Source organism: Gymnodraco acuticeps, unplaced genomic scaffold (assembly GCF_902827175.1).
Source record: "Gymnodraco acuticeps unplaced genomic scaffold, fGymAcu1.1, whole genome shotgun sequence".
NCBI classification, from domain to species: Eukaryota; Metazoa; Chordata; class Actinopteri; order Perciformes; family Bathydraconidae; genus Gymnodraco; species Gymnodraco acuticeps.
In genome coordinates, this window is record NW_022992344.1 from 1,392,295 (window position 1) to 1,413,759 (window position 21,465).

The window sequence follows — 21,465 nt, forward strand, 5'->3', positions numbered from 1 at the left end:
TCGCCCACATTTCCTAGAATTGTTTCCGATACTTACCTAGAAAGCATACGAGCTAAACAATGCTTCAAGGTAACAGGGTGATATATTTGCTAAAACAATGGTAATTTTAGCGGTACATTATTCTTATAAGCTGTTGGCATATTATTATTTTAGGAATGCAAAAAATTATTATTATTCAAAATCTAATACTTTTGCTTTACTCTTTTGCAGGGGACCAGAAGTAAGGGGATAATGCGAGTCCACGTGCACACCAAGTTCTGTTTCCTGTGTGTGCTCACCTTCCTCTTCCATCAGTGCAACCACTGCCATGGAGAAGAACATAGCCATCAGCACGGTGGACACCCCCACACCGACCACGACGAAGTCCACTCCGACCTGCAGATTTCCGAGGATTCGTATGTGAAAGGAGCCACTTTTTCCTCCGAGTCCAAGAGTCCTCCAGGGCAAACTCTAGAGAAGGAGCAGCACTACTACATCCAACAGCTATTCAGCCGCTACGGCCAGCAAGACAAGCTCGACTTCGAGGGATTTCAGAGTCTGCTGTTCAGCTTGGGTCTTGGGGAAGTGAAGTTGGTAGACGCTCAACACGAGGAGCTGGGCCATGACCACGTGGCTCACCTCGACCTGGTGGATGTGCAGAAAGGGCATCACTCGCATGCATCCACCACTGATGGCCACGGGCACGGACATCCACACCACAAGCCTGCCTCCCACCATCCACATACGGAGCAGAATCCCACAAAGTGCACCCAGCAGACCACTGCTGCCAGTCCAGCTACGGGCGCACATACAGGACATGACCACGACCACGCCAAGGTAGTAGATAGTGAGCATAAACATTCTGGCAGACATGTGCAGGACAAACAAGGCCATGTCCACAATCATGATCATGCACATGACAAAGGGCACAAACACGAGCAGGCACATGTGCATTCTAACCACAAGGACGGACCTTCTGAACCTCATGACCACAGTGATCACAACGATAATGGCCAAGCTGATCATGACCACAGCGTCCACAATCATGTCCCTGAAGTTCAGACAGGCACAGACATTCCTCCTCTCAGCCAAGAGCAGAAGCCCTCCGCACAGCTGGAGCCGTCCCAAGCTCCTCAGGTGCCACAGTCCTCCCCCGCCCCTACAGAAACTCAGACCAAGAAGCCGAGAAAGCCAGCCAGGGTCAGGGGACAGCGGGGGCGAAACAAAACCTCTTCTCCAAACACTCGTCAGCCTGAGGCACCCGACCACGATCACGATCACAGTCACAGCTATTCTCATAAAGATAAGAGAGAAGCTCCAGGAGGGCCTGGCTCCCCCACCCTGCCAGTCCCCGTTCTGTCCGGCCACCCTAAAGGATTGTTTCACCAGCATGGGGAGGTAGGACTCAAACTCACTAACTGATTTTGGCTTTGACCTGCCAAGAGAACTTGTATGAATAGATTCATAGCAAGTCTTTTTTAGTAGCAATAATAGCAAATTCCAAGTAAAGTGTTAATTTATTGAATTCGACCCACATGAATACATTTTGCGAGGAACAAACTAGGTTTTATTTCAGTATTAATAATGTATTGACTGGGTTTCTTTACTATCTCCTCTCCTTCCAGTGTCTGAACCTGACTCAGCTTCTCACCTACTACGGCCTGAGTCCTGATTCGCTCATCTCGCCCAGCCAGTTCACCTACCTGTGTCCCGCCCTGCTCTACCAGATAGACAGTCGCGTCTGCATCCGCCATTTCCACCAGATGGACGTGGCTCAGGAAGCCTTGGAGCCCGTCAGTTCTGGTAAGAGCAGAGTATCTTTTCGACCAGTCCATGTTGGATGACAGTTGCTGTTGGTCATTCAAGTGGTTGGGCTGTACTTAATGTAATTTCTTCTTATGTGTGAAGCTTCTATTACAATTTTTAAATAAAAAAGCAGAAAGAACAGGTTCAAACACAATTAATAGACATTAGGGGTGTAACGGTTCACAAACATTTCGGTTCGGTACGTACCTCGGTTTTTAGGTCACGATTCGGTACGTTTTCGGTACAGCAGAAAAAATATATCACAAAACATAAAATATTTGTTGTTTTTTTAAAATTATTATTAAACTTTGAATAATGTATTCACTCAAATAAATACAAAATATAATAAAAATAAACATTAAGGTGCAGCATTTCGATGAACTGAAATAATCTGTATTTGAACTGTACTGTACTAGTACCTAAGCAGCCAGTTTGACATTAGGACTTGCTTGTCATTGTATTTTCATGTTTTTTTAAGAAAAATTCACTTGTCCACATTGCTTGCCGAAAGGGCAGATCTGCTGGCACTAACAATGTCTCCTGCTGTGGAGAACACCCTCTCGCTAGGGACAGAGGTAGCAGATACAGCCAGGTAGCGCGTTGCTAACATGGCAACATAAGGATATTTGGCGTTTGTAATAGCTTTGGCTCGGTCTGAACTCTCTGCGAGTGGTGGAGGCTTAAATGCTAGTGGGAGTTGGGTTTACACTTTTTTCTTTTGGTACCGGTGATATTCACGTTCGGGTGATGCCTTTTCAAATGAGTGTGCAAGTTTGATGTATTGCCAGCCGCGTAACCAATGTTAGTTGAACAATGCCGACAAACAGCTTTGGTTCGGTCCACCTGTCTTTGTCCTTCATCCTTGTACGTAACTGCGAAACCAAAATGTTCCCAAACCGGAGACTTCAATGATGCTGGAGGATTTTCGAGCTCAACTTTATCTGCGTTGGCCATTTCGACAGTTCCTCAAATTACTGACTACATTTGAACGCATCCCTGTGACCAGCTCTCATAGTATGCCTCTCGTCCAATGAAATGACTTGCTCGCTCTATGACTCGTTGAACCCAATGTGAGCAAATTACTCTGAATGCTGCGACTCAGCACCTGAGATTACTTCCAAAAAGTTGTTCACGTTCTCAATTTTTTACGTTTAACGTTATATTCGTTCGGTACACACGTGTATAATTTCGGTACGGGTATGTATACCGTTACACCCCTAATAGACATGCAAAAAAGGAATCTGCACAGCATTCAAGTGTTAAATTACAATTTAAATTTTTCTGGCACAGCTCTAGAACATTTTTCCTCTTCTCACCAATATTTTGGGCCAAACAGAACCAACCCAACGATCCTTATTTGCTCAATGGATCAATTAAAAGTATGTTTATACCCATCAGTACTGAAATCACAATTGGATACCTCATCCCAATAATACAGTGAATTCACTCCAAAATGAAAGAAAAAGCCAACTTTTTCAATAATGAAATGAAACTCGGAAAGGTGAGATATGATTGAAACAATAAACTGATAAGTGAACAGAACAACTATTGATAGATTAACATTTATTGCAATAATAATTTGGTAGAGAGTGAACATAGTCAGCTGTAAATCCTTATCTGCTGTGCGCAGGAAACCACAGAGACATCACATAATAAACCATTAGGTTTTTTATGTGATGCTATCAGGAGGAATAACCTGGAGCTACTCTCTCTGGGGGAGGGGCAGACCTGCATAATAGAATGTTTATTTAAATAATCACGCTGTATTTTATCGTGATAACATTTGAGGTTGGCAAGGCATTCCTCTGAGAATCTCCACTCTTTTTTTCCTTTTGGGCACAATGATAGGGCAGTGTTTTCTCAGTTTCTGCTATGTAGAGCAGATAATCAGAGTGAACACTCACTCAAGCGTAACCTGAACACTGACATTAGTTGAGGAAAAACAAACAGGATATTGAAGGTAATTTTAGAGCTCACAGACCCAATGAGTAGGCTGACTAATCTCTAGCTTCTTATATTTCTGCAGAACTAACAGCATAATGTGTAATGGGTTTGATGGTAGGCAGCGTAGTTTGGGAAATGTCGGTTAGAGACTTAGCTCTTGAGTTTTACAATCGCACCAAACTGTTGCACAATCGGGTTATAAAAGTTTGTTGGTAAGAGCCATGCTCTTTGGTCTTGATAACACTTTGCCAAGGCTGAAACCACACCACCACACACTCAGCACAGTCATTTAGACTGTTACAGTTATTTGTACAAGGAAAAGTTTCTCAAAACCAATATGCATTTCTGTTGAAAGCATGCTTCTTGTTTATTTATACACTTCTGGACACTGCAGTTAAATGCATGTGTAGGCATGGATTGCTGGAAAACACCTGCATGAGTTAATGTGCTAGTTACTATTTCAACCATATAATGAGATGTTTGCTATTTTAAGGTGTGACTGGATGCAGCCACTATTTAGCATAATAATGACTTGATTCATTCTTTCAGTCAATCACAAGTCCCAGTGAGCACATACATGACTAATGGCTATCAACAGGTTCGATAGACACTGAATATATTAACCCTGGTGCCAAACTTTTAAAAATAGTCACTTTGATGTTCTAATAGGAGTGTCTTTGAAAGATAAGAGCTACACAAATATAATATTTATATAATGTTCCACTTTCACAGAGTAAAATATTTTAAACTGCTTAAAGGTCCCATGTCATGGCCATTTCCACTGATCATAATTCCATTGTTGAGGTCTACTAGAATAGATTTAAATTGTGCAATTTTCCAAACTCACATTGGTTTCTCGTACAGCATCTCTGTAAAGTATGTGTATTCACCCTCTGTCCTACACGGCTTGTTGGAGCTCCTGCCCCCCCCCCCTCCCTGTGAGCCCAGTGTGCTCTGATTGGTCAAGTGACGTGCAGCTGCTCGTTGCTGTGAGGAGCAGACAGGGCTTCCATGATAGCGATACAGATACAGCTAGAACAAGCGAAACTCATCCTGAGCACACACAAACACTCACAGCCGAAGTAAAAACAATAAGTGTGGCTTGATATTGAGTAAGAAAAAGGTTTATAACGCTGTGAGAATGGGTCTGCGGAGAACATTTATCCGCGATCCCAACGTTTACCCATTTAAACAGTCGTGGTAGATACCTTGTTTGTTTTAAACATCATAAATACACAAACAACAATGAATACTTACAGGTTGTGTACCCGAATCTCCCGCTGGTCCAAACAAAGTAGGAACAGCATCGTTCTTCAGTGCCCTCCGCTGTACATATCCGGCATGAATCGCTGAAAGGTTTGGGAAGCTTTGTTTCGTGAAAGGCTGGCAGAGGGTGCGGCCATAGCTCTGGGCGTGGCTACTGGGTATCCCTACGTAGCGATACCCCGGAAGTAAAAGATAAATCTCCAACGAGGTGTTTTGGGGAGGTCTTTTCTGTGTTAGAGTTTTACTCGCTACAGGGTGTACTTTGAGGGGTTTTGACTCTGCAGACCGTTTACATGCATAACAACCTTCATAACACCGGAAAATGGACATGAGACCTTTAAGTTTAAACAATAGGCTAAAATAATACATGTTTTTTTTATTTAAACCTATTAATTGCCAGTTTGTTTATTTAACGCCACTGTTGTGGTTTTTTTCATGAAAAATACACAAAAGTGTAATTATCTTTGGTTACCTGAAAGGGAACTTTAATAAACTTTACTACCAAATATCCAATGATCTTTAGGATTGTATTATCTTTTCAATGTACACACGGCATCTATTGCACGTCTGTCCGTCCTGGGAGAGGGATCCCTCCTCTGTTGCTCTCCCTGAGGTTTCTCCCATGTTCCCCTTAACTGTGGGTTTTCTCTGGAAGTTTTTCCTTGTACGATGTGAGGGTCTAAGGATAGAGGGTGTCGTTTTTCTCATACTGATATTCTGAACAATCTGTGCTGTTGTATTTGCTGTAAAGTGTCTCTACTGTAGGCTATTTTTATTATATGTACAGCACTTTGGCTCGACCAAAAATCGTTTATAAATGTGCTATATAAATAAAACTTGATTTGATTTGAACCCTTTAAATGCGACCGTGTTTTTTATGTCAGTACCAGAGTTAAAACGTGGGCTGGAAACCTTGAAAAACATGTATTTGCGCCTTAGCCGAACATGGGTAAAAGGCTAAAATGCTCTAAATTGAAAGGCTGATATAACAGAATGCATTAGTTTATGCTCTCGGATCCAAAGATGTGATTTCATAACGGACATTTTAGGGGTCTGTACTTTGTATAAGCAGTTTATCAAAGACTAATTATAGGAGCATAGGTTCAACTCGCAAAATATGAAGAAATACCTTTTCCCAAATGTATGCCACATGCATTAACACAGCACAATATTATCGTACAAAATAAAGAGCCAAAAAAGAGAGCAGTTGGAAAAAACCCAGCCTGTGTCTCGGCCATATTCCCCAGGGAGAAAGTTAATATTTGAATGAATAGGCGGCCACATTTTGACATATCACATGCAGCTGTTGATAGAGTACATTATGTAATAAAAACTTGCCTAACTGCAGCACTCTGTTAAGGGTGCTTCATGTGCCCTTGTTATTTAGTAAGAATAGTTGTCATGACAGCAAATTAGTGGCCTTAATATGTGTATTAAACCACCAAGAAAACTTATTTGAGGAACCATCTCACTTGTGTTTAAAAAAGGAATCTTCCTTGCATTGATTACTTGCTTTTAGTTTCCAATTCTGAAAACAGAGGAAGAGGTTGAAAGATCAGCTGTTAAAGATGAAGGTCGCTTTGAAGCCCCGCTCACTCTGGGAGTGTTTCCCACTTTATGAGAATTCAAATGATAAAATCAAAGCGTTTTAAAGTTAATGAGTTACAGGCTGTGAAATAAAGGTCATATAGCCATACAAACTGGCACAAATCAAACAAGGAATCAAGATGTATGCAAAAATAAAAATTAACCCATAGCTGCTTAAAGAAATTATTTAAATGTGCATTGCATTTGTAGGAATATATCCAGCCACCTGGAATGAAAATGCATTATACGATAATCAATCTGACCACACTGCATTTCCACCTTTTTGTTCCTATGTTCTTTATTATAATTGGATTTTAGTTTTCACTTACATTATGCTAAATAGTTTGGGAGCTGTCACTGTAAACAACACGGCAAGTCTAGGGGGTCACGAGATGTTCTGCACAACCACGATTTATTTTTAATGAGAGGTCCTAAGTCCCACTTTTATGACCAAAACAATTTGAGCTGCTAAAGTTTCTGTGAACACTTCAGGTCTGAAAAGTTCAACCATGGGATTGGAGGAATTCCCAAACACTTCACCCTTTTAAAATCTTTAATAATTACACACACTTCCCCGTCACGCGCACTGGAAACAGTCATAAAGATGGTAATGACGACGAGGAACACAGCGGGAACGAGTCAAAAGAGCAGCACGGCTCCTCATTAGTGGAAAACCACCGCCACTAGATTGTCTGCTATTGTGCACCGAGTCGACCACAGGCTTCGCCACGCGTCGTGGACCATCTCTCCTTTACCTCCCGCCGCCATCCATGGGGGAGCTGGGGAAATTTTGCAGTCGGCTTCACTCAGGTGCCCACTCCCCTCTTTTTTCTTCTTTTTTTTGTGCGCTGTGCCAATTAGGAGAGCCTAAGCGACACCCTGGGCCATTTTTCTGAGCCACAGCTCACAGGGGATGCGTAATTGGAGAGAAGACACAGACCGGTGGGTCTCCTTCGCCTCTCTTCTGTTCCCCTATCGTCCAACTCCCCCCACCAGCACACCTCCACGGCTCCACACAAAAGCACAACCGCATAAAGGTAATGAGAGGGAGAAGTAGATGAGCTGTGTGAGTGAAGGACCCGCGGTGATGTACTGCTGCCTGATGTTCAGACACCTCTCAGGGCTGCAAGGTGTTCCGCTCCAAGAGACAAATAAGAAAGCAGTCGTGCCATATTTGACTTCTGTATCGAAGAGAAAGCGAGGGTTATTACAGACATGTTCATATATGATGAGGAAATGACCTTCGCTTGTCCAGTATGTACTACTTACTAATGACAAGGTTCTCCCCAAAATACTATCTAGGGATAACCGGTGTGGTCCAGCTTTTCCGGGAAAAATGTACTCGTGAAAAGTCCAGCTAATTTCAATCCCTCCGGATATAACATTCAGTGAAAATAATTCCCCATATCATCGATGTCACAAGCAATGAGATGCCATGGCTGTTAGGACAGTGCTCCGGCTATGGAAGCTCAAATGTATCAATGCAGAGTTGCAACCTGAAAAACGTTTTCACCATTGTTTCAAGCTAAATCTATCCCAAGAGGCCAACTGGACGAGGGATTGTTCATCCTAGTCTTCATTGTGCCAACAGAAAGAGGATTCTCTCTGCTGAACAAAATAAAAAAACAGCACTTGATTTTAAGTCGACGGTTTGATTAAAATGTTGTTGATAGCCATCATATCAACCGTTTTTAAAAATAATGTTAAATTATATACACAGAAATAATTTGACCGGTAGTTTTGCATTTCATCCGCAACACTGCTCTATATAGAAGGGAACCAATTATAATAATGGTATAACCATAAAATATGCTGTGACCATTCTACCTCCTAACAATAGAGAACCGCAGTGACGCGTCCTAAAACCCGGAAGTAAGTTAGCATTTTTACCACGTCCGGTTCCTTCGATAAAAAGCAATGCAATTTCTCCATAGGATTTTGGAAAATAGCTGGAAATAAGGTCTGTGTTTGACACACATTGAAGAGACAGATCATGTTTTGTTCTACGACATTAAATACATCAGCAGTGACCCCACTGGTGATTTATGAAGAGTTAACGTGTCTGAAAAACGATGGTTGTTACCAAGTGGCTGAATAGGACTACAGAAGTTGTCCAGGCCGTTTTACGTCATTACACCGAACACGTAAACACTCCTGCTAAGTTTGTTTGCCCTGTTCTGCTTGAGATCAAGTACCTGCCTCCTGCAAACTGTTCAAACAAACACTTCAACTTGTACCATTTACAATCTGTATGTTTGAATATGGATCTTAAGTTGGCGTGACGTTGAAGCAGCGACCCTGCTGTAGTTCCTTTATAGCATAACGTTAGCATTTTGCTTCTGGCGACTAGATTTATGATTAGAAAATTATAAAAGTAGGATAGACATGTGGATATTATCCGGCTGAACAAAACGTGATCCGTCTCTTAAATGTGTGTCAACCACAGACCTTATTTCCAGCTATTTTCCTAAATCCTATGGAGAAATTGCGTTGGTTTTTGACGAAGGAACCGGAAGGAGTTTACATCCGGGTTTTAGGATGCGTCACTGCGGTTCTCTATAAAGACTATGGGTAATTTTAAAGAGACACTCCAACCTCAAATATTATTGGGAACTCGGATTCTGGATCCCGCCAACGGAGCCCCGCGCCCCCCCTGAAATTCAAGGTGTATACAAATGTTTTATTCATTTTTTTTTTTTAAATATATATATAGCACCAAATTGCAACTAAACTATCTACTGTCACTTTTCACATTGAACATGTGCTCTTTTATTAAATAAACTAAACACTTTCACTTTAAATTGGGAGTTAAAATGAAAATGACTGACTAACTTTCAGACTATTGCTCCAGTTTGCTGTCCTGAAAGGCCTCACTGAATGAAATGGTCTGTAAGATGTGCATTATATGCTCCCTGTGTTCCAGTCAATACTCGTCCTATAGCTGAACGTCTGCAGTCAGGGACCCATCGGCTTTGGCGTGACATTGAATTTCATACGACATTAAACATTTTGTCCTCTGTGACGAAGGAATCGAGAAGTTTTCTCTCTCTGACAGACGGACTGACAGTTTAAATGATAGTGTACCTTTTCTCTCTCTTGCCCCACGTCTGCGGCCTTGAATATAACAAATGAGGAGAGTGGAATTCTGCTGAAATGTCACTTCACGTTTCTGGCTTCAGGCATCATGTGTCATCACAAGGACACAGGGATTGAGATTCTCTGGAGGATGCTTTCCTTCACACGGGAACAGGAGGGGTAGAAATATATCTTAAGCCAGCCGTTAAATGAGGCTGATGCTGTGGCTGATAGAGTTCTTTTTTATGGACTTTCACAATAAAATACATTTGCAAAACATAGGGTGTGGCCGTGCTTGTTACTCATGCTCTGTAGAGTGAATATACCTGTCTTACATTCGTCTCCCTGTCTCTCCGCAGTGTGGGTGTGGCTGTGGGGGTTCGTCTCCATCACCATCATCAGCCTGCTGTCTCTGCTGGGCGTGGTGCTCGTTCCCATCCTCAAACAGTCCTGCTTCAAGTTCCTGCTCACCTTCCTGGTGGCGCTGGCCGTGGGAACACTGAGTGGAGACGCTCTGCTCCACCTGCTGCCTCACGTGAGTTCAGACGGACAGAACACCCTGTGTTCAAAGGGTTAAATCACTTTTTCTAGGGCAGCAGCAGTAGCTTTTTAGTTTATGAGATTGGTGCTTCAACCTTCTCAGCACGTTAAGGGGCAAACCCACAGTGACAGGTGATTCAAATACATTTAGAATAACTATTTTAAGTTTACTTGATTATCATTTATGCTCAGAGTAAACCGATGAATTATATATATTATATATATATATATTATCAACATGAATACAAATTTGTTTAAAAAAAAAGGTTAAAATTCACGTGCACATCAGGGTTTCTGTTAGCCGGTAATTACCGGTTTTTAGCTGGTAAAATGTATTAAAAACCGGTAAATTCAAAACCTGCCGGTCAAAATGTCCGGTAATAATTAGGGATGCTCCGATCGATTGGCCGCCGATCATTATCGGCCGATATTCACTCTTAATAGTTTGATCTCTCTATAAAGGCCGATCAGGAGAGCTGGATCTGATCGATATGGACATAAACGCGAATGAAGTGAAACCGGACGCGAGATCAGATTCAGATTTTTTTTTTTTAAACAAAATATTTAAATAAAAAAAAAAGGATTCTTAACTTGACCTATCAAAAGAAGGACTTGGTATATAAAAGCTTATTTTTAGCAAAGTGGGATAAATCAAAGCTGACAAAATGCCTTGTCATGCACTAAATGAGCCAATCACAGGCCAGCAGAGATGACATGTCATGACTCGCCACAGCATGTCATAATTAAAATATCAGATTTGCTGTTTGATATATTATTAAAACACATTTAATGACTTTAATGTGATTATATTAACCTTAGCCAGGTCACACTTGAAGAAGAGATTTGATTCCTCGAAAGACTTTTATCTGGTTAAATAAAGGATGTATATTAATCAGGCAAGGGATAGGCATGTTAATCAAACAGCGGGCAAGCTAAAAGTAAAACGTTTGTGTTTCTTAAATGGCAGGTTTATATATTTAGTTATACTTCTCTTTCATTGTCTTTACACTTACCGGAATTATTCCTATTTTAAGTTGAATGTGCAAACATTAATTGTATTTCCTCTGAATCATGTCATACACCTTTGTGTCGTATGGCGTGAAGGGGGTAAAATGTATCAACTTTTCTTCCTAAATTTGAAGAATTCTAGCTTATGGTAATTCCAGACTGACTTCGAAGACCTGCCTCACCCACACTGCTCATTCTGTTGTTCCTCTCAACATCAGAAATGTGTGAAATCTATGTTCTGATCAAGTCTTCACGTCCACAGTCTCAGGGGCAGCACGACCACGGCGAGCCCAAGTCGACCGACGAAAGAGATTATCTGAATGACTTTGATGGAGTGTGGAAGGGCCTCACGGCGCTGGCCGGCATCTACTTCCTCTTCATCGTGGAACACTGCATCGGCATGTTTCAGCACTACAAAGACCACAAGGTGAGAGACACTTCATTCTCACAAGCTGCTTCCGTCTTTGAGTATGGTAAGAGTGTTGCATTTCTGCAGATAGATTCTAAACTTGGCTCTGCTCGCAGGGCACGAAGAAGGCTAATGAGGAGGGCACCATCGGCAGGAAGTTGTCAGATCACAAATTAAATCGCCGCTCGGATGCAGAGTGGCTGCACCTGAAGCCTCTCAGTGAAGGTAAGAAGTGTTCGGACAGAAAGATTGGTTTTTGGGCCGCTAACAGAGGCCAGCACAGGTCGAGTTATGAAACGCCACACCCCCCAGCACCAGGCTTTCACAGTAAGAAAATAAAAACTGTCTGCTGATTCTGTTGATAAAATATAATGATTACGATGTGAAAGACACTGCTTAATCATTTTCATTCCTGATTAATCCCGAAAAATGTAGTTCTTACCTGCAGCTTGCCCACATTTTGTTCCTTTTTTACTTGTGCCCATTCTCGTGCATTTCTATCAAACATATTCTATAAGTGGATGGTGTGCATTAGAATCAGGGCCAATGTATCAAAGGGTAAACGCTTCCTGTTTCCTAAATAGGTGTAATCTAATGTACTTATATTTGACTATGCTATCGTGGGATAACTCATGTTTAAGATTACAAAAATGAGTTAGCTGAGCCTTTGGTAATGCGATAGGTAAAGTGATGTTAGATTTACATTTTGACACTGTTTGACTTACGATAGCGTTTTGCAAGATCTCACAAAGGTGTTGAGACACAAATCAGACCTCAAGAAAGTTAATTTCTTCTAATTATTCTGTCGGAAAAATGCCATTTGTGTCAAAATGTTCCAAAGATATGTGTGAAAATAGGTCCAATATTTACTTTGGTGACTACAGGGAGATATAATCAGTAATTATCTGCGTTCACGCTTAATTCTTCCATTTGAGTTAATAGACTAACACTTACAGCTAGTCGCTTTAAACGGCACAGCCACTTGACACAGATACATCAAATTTACTCAGTCAGCATTCTTTTCTTAAACATTAATATTAATGTATATTTTAACCTATTAGACCACTTATTTACAGTGTACCCGACCTGATTCATTAATCTGACCCACAAGTCTTTTTCTGTGCGGCCATCACTGTAATATCTCCTCTCTCCTCCAGACCCTGAAGGCACCGCCGTCTCCTGTGACAACGGTCACAACGACACTCAGCTCTCAGAGCTCCAGACGCCGGACTCGCCCACCAACAAAACCCCGTTGGCACCCAAGGTATCCAGCGAGGAGCACCCGCCCCCCAACAAGGAGAACGGAGGCAAGGCCAAGAAGCACGGACACTCACACGGCCACTCCCACGGGGGGAACTGCCACTCGGACCAGGAGATGAAGGACGCCGGGATCGCCAGCATCGCCTGGATGGTCATCATGGGCGACGGCATGCATAACTTCAGTGACGGTCTGGCTATAGGTGAGAACTTCTGCTACTGTGTTTCATCTGCAGGGTCCACTTCAAAGTTGAAATGTATTTACTGGAATACCCTTAAAGCTGTCGGTCACATTCTGTTGCCCCCTCATGATTTCTGACATCACAGCAGCATCATGAAATGCCATTCTCCCCTCAGCAATGAGAAATGGTAAATTGATTCTCTAGGTACTGGTTTAACTTCTGTTAACTCGCTAAAAACAATCCTGCCTCCCTAATTACTGTATAGACGTGGAACAATATGCCATGTTATGGCAACATTATTTTTGCCTGAAATAATTGCGATTCACAATTATCCCAATGTTTATCAAAATAAGCTTGAAACTGGAATTGCTTATATTGCATCAGAGGTATGACTGCAATTAGTTTTATGTGGATTTTTTTTTTTATAAATAAGGATATTATAAATCATGAAGTCCCCCAGCTTAAATTAAGGAAAAATAAATATATATAGAAAAAGTCTTCCTTACATGATAATTCCTATATTTTAAAATCAGCCTTTTTCATTATCTTCTTTACCATCACAGAGCTAGACGGCTTTTTTTCAAGTCACTCATGCGACATTTAGGTTTATCCCGTTGATTGAAATCACTCCGATTAACTCACCGTGAGATCAAATCTGTCACACCCTTCTTATCGTACCATGACAACAACAAAAAGACTGTCTATTTATAAAATAAATTGCTTGAAAATGTAAACATCTTGAGGAATGTCTCATTTGTTAAATATGTAAAAAAATTGAAGTGTAAAACACTTTTGTTTTCATGGCGGGTTCAGTGCTGTACTTATTTGGCTGAAGCTTCACATTTAGTGAACAGACATGCGAGCGGTATCCATCTTCTCAACTTTCAGCAGAAAAACAAAAACCTGATTTCCCCCCGTCTAACATTCCCTGACCTTTTTGTGTGTGCAGGCGCAGCATTCAGTGCAAACTTGACGGGAGGCATCAGCACATCAGTGGCTGTTTTCTGCCACGAATTACCTCATGAACTCGGTAAGTAGCGTGAAACAAGAGAACGTGTCCAAAAATAATGACACGCTAGGCACTGCACCCTTCACTTCTCCAACAAGTAGAACAAATAAGTTAGCTCACATAATGAAACCCAGCATCATGCAAAACGTCTCTTTTCTCACTTGGCCTGAAACTTTAACCTGGAGTGTCACGCCTTTCGGGCCTGGAAACTCATATCATCCCTCTTCTTGCGTTCATTTCCCCCCCGATTAATGGGTTCTGTGTGACAGCGGCAAAATGGCTTGTCACCGTGTCTGTCAGTGAGGATGAAACGACGAGCCTGGCTCAATACGGTCAGGCTCAAACACTGTACATCAGCCGGGCCTTCATCTGCATTCAGATCTCTCCGAGGAACCATTCGATTCACTTTGACTCAGCAACATTGAACTTTAGGGTTCGGAGTGGTGCTTTTTTGTTGATTGTGTTGAGAATGCTGTGAAACAGACAGACACCGGGGCCCTTCACAGCCGATCAGTACTAATGATGCGTCTCATGGTGTTGCAGTGTCCACGTCTCGTTTGTTTGCCTGATGAATAGAGCAGTGTCAATTACAGCAAAGTGTGAATCGGAGGATAAATATCCTGTGTTTTCTGCCTGCTCCCCCCCGTGGTTACTTACTAGCCGCGTCCTGTTAGACTGTTGTGATGGTCAGGGGAGAAAAGAGGAACGTGTTAAAAGTGTTTTAATGCAGGTGAAACAAGTTTGGGTTAAACTATCGCCGGCTTTAAGAGGAGACGCTACAGGTGAATAGAATAGAAATACATATCACCATAACAATTCCCCAGCTGATTACTTTCACAGAGACAAGTTTCATTTGCATTTTACATTTTTGGGATGAAATGTTCAAGTATGCAAATAAGGCATTATCTTATTATGTGTGCTAATTTGCATTTCAGAACAGAAATGTGAACTTGGATCATTTGTTGTTTAATGTCAGGTTTTAACAAAGGGGAATACAAGTTTTTCAGTCGTTAAAATGAAAACTATTTTTGGCATGTTAGGAATATAATACTTTATAAATCCGGCTATGAGTAATATTAGAACAAACCCCTCGGTAATAACTTTCCAAATATAGATAGGAATGCATCTCTGCATATCAGATTTTTACATCTTTTTTTAAAACTAAGAAACATGATGCCTTTAAGGATATGTATTGTAACATTTGTCACGTTCTCAAGCCACTTCAGGTTTTTACATTACCTTAAGTGTCACTATAAATATTTCCCGGTTAAGATAACTTTAGGTTGTATTACATGTGTAATCTAATGCAGATAGTTCGGGAAAATCTACAGTCATAAAAAGACAAAGTTAGTCAAATAAACAACTTCATGTGTATTTTGGATGTTTCCTTCACTTCAGAAAGAACGACATGAAATAGAAGTGAAATAGCATACACATCAAATTGACCCCCCATGAATAAAAAAGAGATGTTTTCCTGTAGCTTCTCACTTGAATCTGTGACGTGAGGCATTTAGCTGTTTTCAGTGCCAGAAAATCTGCAGTCATCTGCTTCAGGATAGAGGAGCTCTGATTCCGCTCCAACACATCTGTCTCTATTTTGACTCGCCGTGCTGCAGTTTCCAGATGGTCGAGTGCCGCTCAAGTCCCGTCTCAAGCGGCATGTGAATATTTTCGAGATCAGTCTCCTTTCGTGTTATTTCACATTTCCCGTTGATTCACTTCCCCGCTCTTTAGCAGCACTCTGCCTCCGCCCCGTAGGGCCCCTCGTCAGACAAACCCAGCGGTTTGACAAGTACACTTCTCGGCTCCTCCTGAACACGAGAGCCGCCCCCCCGCCTGGCAGCTGGATGGCAAAGATGATGATTATGAAGCTTCTTTAACCACCCGGAGCGAGGCTAATTGGCAGTGATGGGTGTGTTAATTGCGGTAGACGAGGTGGCAGCAGGCGTGTCTGACCGTCAAACAGATTTGGAAGCAGGGAGGCAGGAAACGGAGTAACAAGAAGAGGCCTCTCTTTAACTTCTCCCCCTCTTTTTTCTATGGGTTTGATTGATGGATGCGAGCAGAGTGGTAATATATTCATTGAGGTAATTAGCCAGGAAAAGAGGCCGCTTGTTACACGGCGCAGGAAATGTAGGCCACCCCCTTCTCAGTATTCATCTCCCTCTCCAAAAATCCAGGGCGTTTCCGCTGAGACTTGGGCCTTGTCCCGCATTCGGCCATGATTGAAGAGGGAAGAGAGGCTACGTCGTGCATGTGTAATTTTAAGACGGGAGTTAAGGACATTTTTCTTGGAAAAAGCGGCCCCTGGTTTGTTTTAGACCTGCAGGAAGATAGATAGTGGAGGCAAATGTGCCTGCTCTAAGCGACTTCAAATAATCACAAAAGACAATAGTAGAGAGTAAAGAGGCATGACAAGTGCCAAGTGTTACCCAGGTCCCCCTCCACAAAAACACTGGCTCCTGGCTCCAAAATGGTTGCAGGAGCTCCCTGTTGATAACAGCACAGCAGAAAGTCGACACACTGAAATCCACCTTACGACTGCAGCGTGGCCAATAAAAAACGTTTTATTTCTACTGTACTTTCGGCTTATTTGAACTCAATTCAGTATCACTTATGTATTGCTAATGTGATGCCAGGATTCTATCTTTTTTAAATGTGTTTTTTCATGGTTGAATTCTCTAACCGAAGCTTCTTTTGATCAAAGGTCAGCTAAAGGTACTGTAATGAAAGTTATTCACCGAGGGGTTCATACGCAGCAAACCACGACAGAATCTTCACACAACTTTAGATTTTTGAGTTGTTGCATGTTGGGATACAGATGCGTGGGGTTTGCTTTACTGGTGTTTAACTGAGTGTGTGTCTTCTGACTGACAGGTGACTTTGCGGTACTGCTGAAAGCGGGGATGTCAGTGAAGCAGGCCATCTTCTACAACCTGCTGTCCGCCCTCATGGCCTACGTGGGCATGATCATCGGCACGGCCGTGGGACAGTACACACACAACGTCACCAGCTGGATCTTTGCCGTCACCGCGGGCATGTTCCTGTATGTGGCGCTGGTGGATATGGTGAGTTGAAAATAGTCCTGCTTCACTTTCATTTACATTCTTCTATCTGCCTATTGTTGTGCAAAGCTAATTCCCTTTCTGATCCTGATTCTGTCTCCCTACAGCTGCCGGAAATGCTCCACGGGGACAGCGAGGACCACAAGCGCTGCCAGCTGGGTCACTTTGTCCTGCAGAACCTCGGCATGCTGACCGGGTTCGGCATCATGCTGCTCATCGCCATCTTCGAAGACCGCATCGTTTTCAATTTTGGCTTTTAGTCTAGGAGCTAGTGGGGAGGGTAGCTGGGAAGTGAGAGCTGGGTGTATCAATATTGTTCTCCATGGCCTTAACATGCTTTGTTTGCGATGTAACGGCCCAGTGTTGCATGCAGTGTGGGTCTCGTTCACGGCCAGTGCCTCCATTCCAAACATGCAGCTGTAGCTTATGCATATCTCATGACTCTGCCAGTGATGTTTACACTCTGCTCCTCCATTACCTCTCCTCTGTCGGCTCCAATCTGTCTGCTCCCCGAGAGGAGAAAAAAAAAAAAGGCCCAATGAAAGAAGAGCGACCGGAGAAGGCCTCTCTGCTCCAAACCAGTGACCTCCATCTAAAAACGAGCTGTTGGTGGCGCGGGAAAAGCGCATACCCGCAGAGAGGCAGCTGCCCATCGCCTATGCACCGTCACCTGTTGTTAGTGCTTTGTTGTCTCTCATCCACCCTGTGCTGTGTGCCATCATCCATGCTTCCTACATCTGCGGTGCGTGTTCCACCCGCCATCCATCATCAGGTTGTGATGTTATCACGCTGTGTGTCATACATCTCTCAAGCCCTGGCCACTGGAGCAGCGACAGTGACGGAGGTTAGCTTGCGTCTACACCTGGAAGAAAACTTTTTAGAGCTGCAATAATTAGACAACTAGGAGTTTAAAACTAAGTCATGCCTTTTTGATATTCGGTTGATCGTTTTAAGTCATTTTTAACGGACAAATGTCAGAAAATGCCGTTTTGCCTCTTTAATATAGAGGTTTCTCAGTTTCATATACTTAAGTCACAATCTTTCTGTTTTGGATTGATAAGACGTTAACTCTGACTTTTAGACGCTGGGATAGACATTTTTTATAGTTTTCTGACATTTTATTGACCAAGCGATTAATCGATTAGCCTAGAAAATAAGATTGAAAATAATCATTTTTTGCAGCCCTGTTTGGCTTATGTTGCTTGATAGTCAAAATGTGTTGACGCCTAAAAGCTACAGTGTCAAAAACGAAACGCGTTCCCCCGACTTTACGTGGCAGATCTTCCGAATGGCTCAGTGTTAGTTAGTTTTTTGCTGCAACTTTTTTTCCCATTTATGTTTTATTGTCAATTAGATTTTTTTGGGATCATTAAAACTTTTGTAGTTCATAGTGTTTGCTAACACAGCTGCCAATGCCTTTACAAACTAGCATTTAAGACTTTTGGTTAGAAAGTAGAATGTCTGACTTTTTGAAGGGTTCTATAGTCAGAGATGTATCCTCGTTACATGTTTTATCTGTCTTTATAAGAATCGGCAGTTTCAAAATGTGAATTCTGAAAAAGCTAGCTCTTCCTCTCTTCACCTAAAGGTGTTGTAGTTAGCTAGATTTATTTAGGGTGCCTCTATGAGTTCCTAAAGGTTGCTTCGTTCAATCGGACCACCCGGCAGTGGACCTTTATTTACAGTAGGTAGGTTGAAATGTCACACCAATGCAGATGGTTTTTATGTACTGTAAACACATTAAGTCTTTATAACATCAGTAGTAAGAAAGCACATTTTTGTTGCTGCTAAATAATAGTTTTGAAGGTACAAGGAATCAATTCCTGACAATCTACAACAGACCAATCAAAAGAGGAACAATTTACCTTGTGTCAGCTTCCCAAACCATTGATACAGATAAAAACATTTTTGTTTACAAGCATTCCTCGCGTTTGTACCCCAGGGTGTATGTTATAGTCACTCAGATGACTGTGCCAAACCTGACCGAGTGTGGTTTTTCAGTGGCTGGTGCTTGACACCCCTCCCCCTACATTCCATTGGCTGTCCCACAGCTAACATGCTAAGCTAGCTCGCCTAGCTTCAGTTGCTGGATCACACAGATTCAGTGTGTTTTCATTTATCCTGTCACTGTGTGACATCCATCATCGTATGTGTCAACTGGCTGTAAATCATTGTTGGTCACATCGAACCCGTGTTATCGATCCGACTGAACCATGCATGAAGCATGAGAGAAACGGTACAGACATTGTGTTGAGTGTAAATTTGTTTTCATTATTTTCTACTGCAAAGTTAAACTATTGACAACCTTTGTTACTTTTTAAATGAACTGTGTCTGATGTTCATGTGGAACTCTTTGGGGTGTAGTGTAATAGGCCTGAGATAATCTAATGTATCTACACTTCTGTTTACAGTCATTTTAATATTTCCAACTACTCTTACACCGTGTTCTGCATTAAAATAAGATTATTTGAATTTTTCAGTTTCCTACGATAAACATTTTTGTATTTTTTTAAAGACTAAGTGTACTTTTTATTTTCATTATTTCTCTACGAGGTCTTGAATTTCTTGTGTAATTAAATGGTACTGACAAGTGTGTGATAAGGGTCCATGACACTTAACACACTATGCCCCAAAGAAGTTTCTCCTGTACTCATCGAGCAAAGAATTGTCTGTAAAATGAAGGTCCATGATTTGTTCTCACTTTTGCTTTGTTGTATGTAGGTCTGTTCAGTAAGCTGGATATAAAATGCAAAGTGTGACATCCTTACTGTTCGCCTTGTCTGCATTCTCCACTGTACGAAAGGAAATAAACCTTGAAAAGGTCTCTGACGCTTCTGGCATAATGTTACAGACAACTGTTGTGTAACACATCTATCAGCATCTTGTCTGCGTCACGCTGCTATATTCCTCACGTGTCAGTCTACATCCCAGATCAACGGGCTAAGCCAGGCTCATTCTTTAATAAACAAGCATGCTCAGGAGACTATGCATACATAGATTGTCTAAGTTGTCTAAAACGAAGAACATCATGTTGAAATATTAGTTTTGTAATGGCTGCATTACTGTTGTTTTGTATGTAAATATGCTAAATGCTAGCTTATCAAGATGATCTACAAACTGAACCATCGCAACACTTGGTTGCTGTGGCTCAGGAGGTAGACGGTAGGCCTCCAATCAGTAGTTTGGTGGTTTGATCCCCAACTAAAAAACGGCATAAATCAAGGACAATTTTGTATATCTTGTAACAAAAAACGGGTTTCATAGCACGTATCACAGAATTGGTACGTTACTGTTTTTTGGCTAGCGAGAAGACAACACACTCTTTTTTGTTATCTTGAACGGAGTGGCGTTAATGTGCGAGGCATTTGGTAAAGTTATTCATACAAAATAGCTGATTTTCTGCAGTGAGGATCCATTTAAAAGTATGTAAAAAAGGCCCAGCTGTAATTGATGTTTTGTTTAACATGGTTTTCCTAAAGAAAAAGAAAAGTCTTCCGTGCACCAACATCGATGACAAGCTGATGTTTCAGAACGGTAAGTGAAGTTAGCGTCGTTGTCTGATCTTGATCATGTTGTGTGTGAGCTTGTTACTGTAACCCAGTGGTTCTCAAACTTTTTCTGTCAGGCCCCCCCTTTGGAGAAAAAAAAAAGTCGGTCAGGCTCAGTGGCGGCACCAGAGATTTCTTTTGGGGGTGCTGTGGGGTAGCTTGACGTTTCATAGAGGGTGCTCAAACATTTAGGGTTTCCCATTAATGTACCGGGCGCTACAGTGGAATTTTCTACCTCAACACTCCCCACGCATATACACAATGTACCTGCGACTGTTACAATGAAGGCTCGATAATCAGCTCACGGCATATAGGCAGGGGTAAAGTGCTATTTTTACAGGTGGTGTGTGGATCTCACATAGGGGGGTCCTCACCTCCTCTAGGGAGGTCCGAGGGCAAGCTCCCCCGGGAAGATTTATTTTTAAATATTGAAGTTGAAAGCATCAATCTGGTGCACTTTGAGAGCAACATGAAGAGCTCTATGGATACCTCTCTCAACACCCATATGAAACAGAACTGTAAACAGATTTACTTTTTCTTTATAGATATTTTACAAATCACCCTTTTAAACTTTATTCTTTTTTTACTGTCATATAGTATTTCATACCTGTTTTTCATTTATTCTCTTATTTTTGTATAACTATAATGATCATATAAACGTGTGCCTCGGAAACAATTGTTTACATTAATGGTGACCAAAACGTTTGAGACCCACTGAGATAAGACTGAGAGTCCTTTAGCTCACTGAGTCTCTGTCTGACAGGAGAGGACTCTCCTCCACTTTGTTGTT

General features: G+C 41.9%; 1 protein-coding gene across 1 annotated transcript in view; it reads left to right on the plus strand.

Moving 5' to 3' along the window:
- slc39a10 (solute carrier family 39 member 10) overlaps positions 1-19,977 on the plus strand; it is a 40,481-nt gene extending 20,504 nt beyond the window's left edge. The window contains exons 3-11 of the mRNA XM_034208748.1: positions 211-1,377; positions 1,605-1,782; positions 10,017-10,192; positions 11,468-11,632; positions 11,731-11,839; positions 12,772-13,074; positions 14,003-14,083; positions 16,940-17,130; positions 17,235-19,977. Of these exons, the coding sequence (XP_034064639.1) occupies positions 211-1,377; positions 1,605-1,782; positions 10,017-10,192; positions 11,468-11,632; positions 11,731-11,839; positions 12,772-13,074; positions 14,003-14,083; positions 16,940-17,130; positions 17,235-17,387 (2,523 nt within the window). The 3' untranslated portion in view covers positions 17,388-19,977. The remainder of the gene's footprint in view (positions 1-210; positions 1,378-1,604; positions 1,783-10,016; positions 10,193-11,467; positions 11,633-11,730; positions 11,840-12,771; positions 13,075-14,002; positions 14,084-16,939; positions 17,131-17,234) is intronic.
- Positions 19,978-21,465: the final 1,488 nt, after the last annotated feature.